The sequence below is a fragment of the Rhamphochromis longiceps genome, linkage group LG11, assembly GCF_057381845.1.
Source record: "Rhamphochromis longiceps isolate RC_006_pf linkage group LG11, R_longiceps_female_GT1.1, whole genome shotgun sequence".
In the NCBI taxonomy this organism is placed as follows: Eukaryota; Metazoa; Chordata; class Actinopteri; order Cichliformes; family Cichlidae; genus Rhamphochromis; species Rhamphochromis longiceps.
Genome location: NC_140567.1, coordinates 24,910,169 through 24,919,262, shown reverse-complemented (window position 1 = coordinate 24,919,262; position 9,094 = coordinate 24,910,169). Strand labels below are relative to the sequence as shown.

The 9,094-nt window shown below is 36.9% G+C and overlaps 1 protein-coding gene across 1 annotated transcript; it reads right to left on the bottom strand.

The window, feature by feature from the left end:
• Nucleotides 1-2,457: 2,457 nt before the first annotated feature.
• m6pr (mannose-6-phosphate receptor (cation dependent)) lies at nt 2,458-6,638 on the bottom strand. Its single transcript, XM_085423205.1, has 7 exons — nt 6,302-6,638; nt 4,704-4,876; nt 4,376-4,539; nt 4,092-4,201; nt 3,580-3,728; nt 3,368-3,494; nt 2,458-3,248 (listed from the first exon to the last, which is right to left on the bottom strand). The coding sequence occupies exons 1-7, from the start codon at nt 6,305-6,307 to the stop codon at nt 3,126-3,128; spliced, it is 852 nt and encodes a 283-aa protein (XP_085279331.1). The 5' UTR covers nt 6,308-6,638; the 3' UTR covers nt 2,458-3,125.
• Between the last annotated feature and the right edge of the window lie 2,456 nt (nt 6,639-9,094).

The window sequence follows — 9,094 nt, the reverse complement described above, 5'->3', positions numbered from 1 at the left end:
TGGATATTCTGGAAGACTGTAAACCATTGTTAACAGACGGACGGAGCCACCTACTGTTTCAGTGTGTAAACTGCATCGAAATCTATTTGTGTACTTTGGCAAACAAACTGGGATTTATGCAATTAGTTTTTATATGTTTTTTAAAAACTTACAGCGAGCTAACCTTTGTAATGAATAGAAGTACTTTTGATAACTACAGTATTCTGCAAAAGACACTCTTCATTTCTTTATATTTTCTAGGAGTCATACACTAACCTTTTAGTGATTCAAGCATAAAAAGACGCCTAGCCTAAATCTTCACAGTGTTCCCAGAAACACTGTCAGTACAGTGAAAACATACCTCCCCATAGCCTGGACCTCAATTTTACTGAAGGAGTGCGGGATTATTTTGACAACGGAGCAAAAATTACCCAACACCTAAAGAAGAGTTTTGAATGTCTTCAAGAAGCCTGGAGGACTATTCCTGAAGGCTACTTAAAAATTACAAGAAAGCTGCTAAAAGATGTGTGCTCAAGAATAAACATTGGTCATGTCTGAGCCTCTTTCTCCATGTTAGTTAACAACAGTTTATCACTATAAGCGCTTAATTGCACCTAATTTAATACAAGGTTTATGACTATTCTAGTTTATGAATGCATTTGTTTATATAATCCATTATTTCTAATATAACCTAATTTATTCCATCAAATCCTAAAAGATGAGTGCACATAGGTTTATGGAGTTATCACAGCATAAACTAGTTTTATCATTTCTTTTTAATAGAATCAGAAAAAAAAAACAAAGATTTGTGACTTGTGTCAACTTTTAGCCAAACATAACATTAATCATATGAAACCTCAGACCAGTGAACTAAGCAAAGAAAATTCAGTGTTAACACAAAAGCGAAAAAGACCAAATATCAGTGCTCACAGTGAATACAAGTAGTAACTCAATGATAATTAATAGAAAAATAACATTCATGTCCTGTTCAAAAAAAAAAAAGCCTGGTTCAGTCCTTAGCAGCACTGATGTTTAGGTTTATGTAAAAATATTATAAATCCCAAGTTTAAAAGGGTAACATTTTTACAACTAGAGTACTGAAAATGAAGTACCCTCATTGCTGCCGTATGTATCTCCTACTGCAGCCTGAACATGAGTCTATAGTAGTAAGGTGGGTACATGTAGCACTGTTTCTGCGCTTTGGGTCAATTTCACCACATCAAGAAACAGGTCAGCGTTTAAGCACTATAATGTTCATTATTAAACTGTTTTGTGATTATTAAAATGTAAATATTCCTTTATATTTGATTATTTCATGAAAAAGCACAGAAGACAATTTCTGAATAAGTATAAATAGCAGAATTCAGATATAATTGCCTTCAAATTCTCATCACATTTAAATGACAAAAGATACATTAAGTGAATTTAATTTTGAATTTTAGTTGGATGCTTTGCTCCTCACCACAAATTTCGTTGGTATTGCGTCAGCACCACTGACCTCTGACAAAAATTAAACCGTGGAGCTCAGATTTCAGTCAAGCAGCCGACCTTCTGACTGGGATCTTAGCGCTAAGCTTCTCTGCAACATGTGAGAAAGGACGACGCCCAGCTAAAAATCAAATTCAGTTCAACTTTGGTTTGTTTGCACTGATTTCTAAATGTGTGGTAAGGCTGTAAGTACAGTCCCTGTACTTAAACATTTACATTCACATGTTACAAACCTGACTTTTTAACCTAAACAATAACTGTTTAAACTGCACACACATTTATTTGTATGCCTGTGAACATTAAGCAAGCTCAACCCAAATAAACACAGAGGGGTGTACTATGAAGCCAGATTAATGGGTTAGCGAGGTATATTGGGCTTTCATTCACTCTCTTTTTAGCATCTTAACTACTGTCATACACGTAGCCTGGTCCTGCGCAGCCTTTCGGTTTGTAATTGAACTGAAGAGCCACATTTTCACTGATTCTCTTATTTACAGTAAGCTTTAGCTGCAATACAGATTCTCTGCTGTAGGAATGTCATTTATCCAGAATATAAAACCTGTTGAGACACTTCTAAAACAGCACTGCAGATTCTAACTGGAATATTCAATTTTTCTTTTATAAATGTCTTTATTTTTGGTCCTAATCTGCTAGAATTCCACCTACTGGAACAAAGTTTAGAACTGTTACACCAAGAATTCTGAATGAATAAAAGTAATTTATCTTACAAGTGACGACAAACTGAAGTGATGCTTTCTTTAGGCTGTGGGAGTGTGTTAAAGTTTAAGAGCTGTAATTTGTCACATTAGAAATCAACAGCAGAGGTGAAATAAATATATTATGAGGTAAACTATTTCATTTACTGATAAGTGTGCGTGTAATGATCGTGACTTCACAAGATTAAAGATTTTCGGCAGCATTACTCTCGTTTCCTTTGCAGCTGCAGTGTTGCATGTTATTTATAGATCTGTATCACCTGATTAGACGGAGCTCAAATGATCGATTTTGTAAAGTCAAAGAGTTAAATGACGCATCTAAAACTGCACAGAGCATGAAGCAGAAAGCCTGAGTTAATGAAGAAAACTGATAACCACCATTGTAACCCTTATCTCTTATCGGGGCTTCTAGGCTTTTATCAAGCCAGCTAACACAACCCCACCAATTATATTGAATTTGCTTTTCAGTACACCCCTCTGCTCGTGACAAACCAACAACATCTGAGAAAAAAAATAAAGCATTCGTTTAGCAGAAAAGAACTGTACACAATGTGGCATTTAGCTGACACAAGATAGAAATATGATTCTTCAAATTCTCCCTTTTCTGCCAGATTTTCACAGAAGAGTCTTTATTGTGAAATAGCTTTCTTGAAGGAATCACTCATTTGTCTGACATCAAACAACTGTTTGAAACGTACGGTGTAAAAAGTGTGGACATGATCATCAGCCCTATGAGTAACATGCCCTCCTGTGTGACAGGGAGATGAAAGATTTTTTTGCCCTAGGCACAAGTCTGGAATAAACACAGAATTAGCAAGTACTGACGTAATTCACTCACAACCCCCCCACAAGAAAACAGACTTGTGTCTACAAGCAGCCTGATAAGCTGTAACCGATTAAACTGCATCACACGGTGAAGATTTTAGTCCCAACATACTAAGGTCACATAGGCAGCAACTGGTCATCTCTCTCCTCTGGCTCTTCCTGTAAATTGTCTGTAGCCTCTCCCCTGTAAGCTGGCGATTCCTCTCGCTTGCGCGACCGGCACACAAAGTCACATCCATCCTGTAAGCACAGCGAAGAAAAAAACAAAAACAATTGTCCTTATTTATTTATTTATTTATTTTTATTTCATCAGACTCTGACCTTTCACTGACGGTGTTCATCAATTAGATTTAGCTTACCGCTGCCAGGTTTCCAAACTCCACCCAAAAAGCATAATTGGGGAATTGCTCCACCCCTTTAGCTCCAACGATCACCCGCTGGTAGAGGAAACCTCCAACAAGGTAAACAGCCAGAAGAGAGAAACCACTGAAATGTGAGAGGTTATGATTATTGATCATCTGTAATATCACAAGCTCTCACATTCATTAAATTAACAGATGACTTTACATACATGATGAGAATAATGGAGCCAGTGCTGATAATGGAGCCAGTGCTGAGCTTGGACTCAATTACAGGACACACTGAACTGGTGTCCAACTCAAACAGATAGAAACAGTTTTCCTCCTTTTCCCTCTCCTCCAGACCCACCTCCAGCTTACTCTGGGAGAGAGAGTGAAACACAGGTGTATACAAAGTGTCTTTGTGCAACTTTCTAAACATGCAACATGTGTATAACATGTTTTTATTTCAATAACTCTACTGTTTAATACAAATAGGCTCATTCTGTGTTCCACTGTATTAAACGTCTTCGTCACTCTACTGTAAATATCCTTGCTTGGTTTCAGGTGTCTGGAAAGCCTTGAGCTTCACGGAAACATTATTCAGAGCGTCCTCATGGATCAAATTTCATTTTCACAGACCTGATGCAACATGCCGCCACGGCTGCAGCTGACTGCTTTTTGTTTCTGTTTTTTTCCTCAAACTCAAATCTGCTCGGCTAGAAGCTTTGCACATTTCATTTACCACTTTTACATTCCTGTCGCAAGAGATCATAATGATGGCTTTCCTTTCTTCCTTATTGCAGTGTGCATCGTATTTTTCACCATTTGTGTAGATCAGCATCACCCAGTCACCTGAAAGGACACGTTTGATAAGATTTAGATTTCTACTCCTCAGAGTTGGCCTCAGGCTATGATGCAATTATGAATTATTTATCAGTTTCCAATACAGTTAAGATTCACGCACATGCCCTTACGGTCATGTCTGAACTAATAAGAGAATGTTTTTCGGATTTTGCATAGTCTTACTTCCTCCAATGGCCTGTGTATGCGTGTATTTGCCAATCACTGTTGTCTTCTGTAATTTCTTGTCCACTTGAATAACCCCAGCATTGGGAGCACCCCCTGCATCCCCACATAACTGGAACACATATGTGTAGCTCTCGTTCGAAGCCTTGTCCTCAGCTGTAAAGCTGTCAAAAAAGAACAAATCCCAGAGAAAATTTAAATAAACATGGCCCATATAGATTCTTCCTTTAACATAAAATTATATTATTAAACACAACAGGGATTCCAAAAACATCTCATCTCCTAACAAGCACTGAATACGCTGGTACACAAGTGACTCATTCCTTACTTCTTTCCTACGAGCGGCTCTAGTCGCTCCAGAACTTTCTGCTGTAATGGACTGTGAGATAACAGTTTGCAGTCTTTGGTGCTCTTCACACTATACACCCCACTCACAGAGAGGACCAGATGAAATGCCATGATCCACATGAGGAACGAGATTCCTCTGCAGCTACTGAACACCTGGAACAGATGTTAGATGATAAAGAAAAAACAATCAAAATGGGCAATTCTCAATTGTGATTGCTTGCTATTTGTTTCATGTTAGTAGGATTACGTTTATTGTGAGACCATACAAACTGTCTAATGCAAGACTGTTTCATACCATTTACATTACAGTAATATAAACGGTGGCATTATTGAAATACTTGCGGTCAACCATACAAAGGCAGTGGAGATGAGCATCAGGGGTAATTTGTAACTGAAGGATAGCAGCAAGATTGAACGGGAAGGCTTACATGATTATAGTGAGATGGTAAAGGAGACAGTGGGTCTAAAATAGCAGGCACACAGGAGGTAGCAGAGCTGAAGATGCTAAGATCTTCAGTCAGAGTGATCAGAAGGGACAGGATTAGAAATGAGTACATCCGAGGGACGGCGGACGTAGAGCGGTCTAGAAAGATAGTTTGAGAGACAAGGTTGTGATGTGCAGAGGAGGGATTTTAGATTCATATGGAGCTGCCAGCCAGGAGAAAAGAGGAAAATCACAGGGTAGATTCATGCATGTCGTGAAGGAGGACATGCATGTGACAGAAGATAAAGGTAGCTTAAGCTGAAAGCAGATGTGCTGTGGCGACCTCTAAAGGGAGCAACCAAATAAGAAGCAGAAACAACTGCAGTGTGGTAGCTATCCCTTTAAGAGCTGAAACAGTTATTGGGTAATGTCATAGTCATATGACAGAAAACTAGAAAAAGAAATATATTTAAAAAATTTAAAAACAAATATTTACTCATTTAATTTGAATATTCATCATCTGTTATATTCAGCTGAATTCTTTTGGGTTTTAAGACTGCTATCTAGAAAAAAATCTAAATATTTAGCAGCACTTTTTTTGATAATCGTCTGACACTTCAAAACACAATGAACCTGTTATGTTAGTTTAATGTGTACATTAAAATGAATCTGTGGCAGTTCTCATGCTTTTGACACCTTGTTACAGGTTGCAGGTTTTTGCATTAACACAAAGTACCTCAGTTATGAGGTACTTACATTTAATGCATTATTCCACAAACCGTTTGCGTTTTTTAACACCACAGTTCATAAAAATAGGTAAAACAAGGGAATACTCAAAGCTTCAGTGGTTAAACTTTGAATATGAAGCACCTTTCACATGCTTCCTGAACAAAGAGAGGGGAGTAAAGAGACGCCCACTTTCCTATTCATTTAAAAATTTAAAGACATAAAACATAGCACTAAACTAAAAGACAATAACGATATAGGAAATTCAGTTGTGAAAGGCGATGTTTGCAAGTCTTTCCTGAAAAGAAAGTATGCATCCAAAATGTCTGCTTCTATTTGCACGAGGCAATAAGTTTTACTGATGAGAAAACAGTCCGTTTATAATTTCTCTGACAAAGATGCTGCTTTGGCCTGGATTGCACACCTACCTTCATGATTTCCGTCACGGCGAATCAGCGGGGAAATCTTCTTTGTGAGAAATCTAACAGTTTATCATACAAGCTGACAGTTTAAACAGTTGCTCTGAGCTTCCTCACGCTAACGTCGCTTCCTGGTTGACTCAATTAGCAACTAGTCGACTCTTTAGATATGCGCATAAAACAAACTTCATCTGCGCGGAGTCTGTTTTATATTATTATTTTTAATCAACGTTTTCCGCCCTTTTAATTCTGCCCTGAAGAGATAACACGCTTTCCATTCAACTGTGCCCAAGAGGCTAACAGGCTAGAGATAGCGGTGAAGGAGTGCGGAAGTGAAACCAAACAGAGCAACACGCGCATGTGACAGTCCAAATGAAACTCAGCCAATGAAAGGCGGCTGAGGCCACGCACACCCGCGTCAGCTGACAGGGGAGCAAGCGTCACAGAAAGGTTTACTAAGTCACAGCGTCACCATTCATGGTATTTCTATGTCAGGCAAAAAAAATTAATACATACAATAATAAATAAAATAAATACGTAAGTAAATAAACAAGATAAACAAAAAAATGAATAATAAATACATAATACATATAAATACAATAAAATAAATGCATAACTAACACATAAAATAAAACTAAAATAAATAAAATAAAGTAAGCAAATGAATAAATGCGCTTGATGGTATAATGTGGAGTTTTGTGTGCGCTGCTAAACAGAATTAAACAACTATTATTCAAACAAATGTATCTAACTAAAACCTGTAAATTTAATTGATCACTGATATAAATAGCAAATATTATCTTTATAACTACATAGTGGAAATTCTTGTTTGTTCAAACAATGTCACATGTGACATTGTTTGGAGTTATTTCTATGATTTAGATCCAAAAAACATATTTTGGTAAAGAAATCATAATTAAAGAAAATTACTTAATTTTAATAATAATATGTCATAATACACAATACTGTCTTGTGCTTCATTTACCTGACAATCTAATAAGATGAATTTATGTAAATACATGTTTTTCAAATTTGCTAAATGTAGTAAAAATTACATTAAAATCAACATTGCTTTAATTTAAAATGAGCTAAAAAAAAATTTTGACTAAGTATAAAAAATAATTTCAGTTTCAGTATTTAGTCAGGTGGTGAAGGTTTTCACTGTGACTCAGACTCTACATGATTGCCAGTCAGCTGCCGACAATAAGTATTTTAATTTGTATGGTATTACTTCCCTATCATGATCATTAAAAAGACTAAAACACTGAAATGAATCAAAATTAAGAAAACATTTCCGAACAATAAAAATAATTCACCTTCTTGATTGGAAAACAAAACTACTTTCTGGGGAGTGAGCATGCATAAATGGAATTAAAACAACTTTGTCTATCTAAAAAGGGTGTTATGGGCTTGGCACATGGTATCATACCTGATGAATATTGCAATGAAGTTGGATGAAAATATCAGTTCCTCGCCTGCAAAATTTTGGTTACTATAGACATCTGCTGCTGGAAATCAGACATCCAAATATTTATAGTTCAAGCAAGCCATCATTCTGTGTTAGCCTGAGCTACATTCCTGAGAATTCATATTCAGAGACATGAATATGTCAGATATTTACCCCAAAAGTTTTTAAGGACCTAGCTCAAGACATTTATCCCAGATGCCTTGATTCTGATGTTTTAGACATTCTTTCAGCTCTGTTTGAAAAAGAGATCAATAAAAGGATTGAACATCAAGAAAATTCATCAGAAAACTTGTATCTGGTATCTCATTGTTTTAATTACCCAGGGATTGTGACTATAGGTGCACCTCCCAAGAAAAGTAACTACATGTCAGATTAGCACAGTCTACAGATGTTGTCATTGGCCTGTTCGGCACGTTCCTCCTGTCGATTTCCCAGTAATGAACATGGCTGCATTGTAACACTGAACAAACCCAAAAACCTATGCAACAGTGTACTAGAAGTTTGAGGCCACTCTGGTAAAAAAAACAATCATAAAACCTCACACCACCTGTCAACCTCAGTGGTTGAGCGATGATGATTTGGGTTTATTTTGCAGCCATAGAACCTGAGCACCTTGCAGTCACTGAGTCGACGAGGAACTCCTTTGTATACCAAAGCATTCTTGAGCCAAGTACAAGGGCAGCTGTTCAAAAGCTTAATCTTAGCCAGAACTGAGTCATACAACAGGGCAATGATCCCAGTTCTGAAAAAGAAATGAATCAAGGTGTTGCAATGGTCCAGTCAATAGATCTGTCTGACCTTAATAGAGCTGTGCAAGAAATGCCTGCAAACCTCAATGAACCGAAGCACCATTGTAAAGTTGTGGCAAAATTTATGTGCAACTAAATGATAGACTCATAAAGTCATACAGAAAAGAATTATTTTAAGTTATTGACACCAAAGGTGCTTCTACAAGTGACTGAATCATGGGGTGTAGTTTCTCACAAGCTGCTTTTGCATTTTGTTAAATAAGGATGGGGGAATATGTCATATGTTGCTGTTAATGTCAGGTTGTATTTAGAGAATTTGAGAACATGCTAACGAACAGGTAATTTTTAATATGTTGTGATAAGTAAAACCTTAGAGCTGAAAGAGAGTGTACTTTCACTTTCACATGTCAGAATGTTTACTTGTGGATGACTGGTAGACCAACAACACAGATTTCCATTTCAAGATGGCATAACTGAGGTTACTGAAATATAATCATTACTCAGTGTTTTGAAAGGCAGATTAACCCCCACACTACTCTAGCGTAAACTAAACAATAGCCTCTAAAATTACCATGAACTTGAAAT

Excerpts from the sequence above, each read along its gene's own strand:
- m6pr (XM_085423205.1), bottom strand. Across the intron at positions 4,540-4,703 it reads GAGCCGCTCGTAGGAAAGAA|CTTTACAGCTGAGGACAAGG; the intron begins GTAAGGAATGAG and ends CTTTTTTGACAG. Across the intron at positions 3,495-3,579 it reads GGCTCCATTATTCTCATCAT|TGGTTTCTCTCTTCTGGCTG; the intron begins GTATGTAAAGTC and ends CTCACATTTCAG.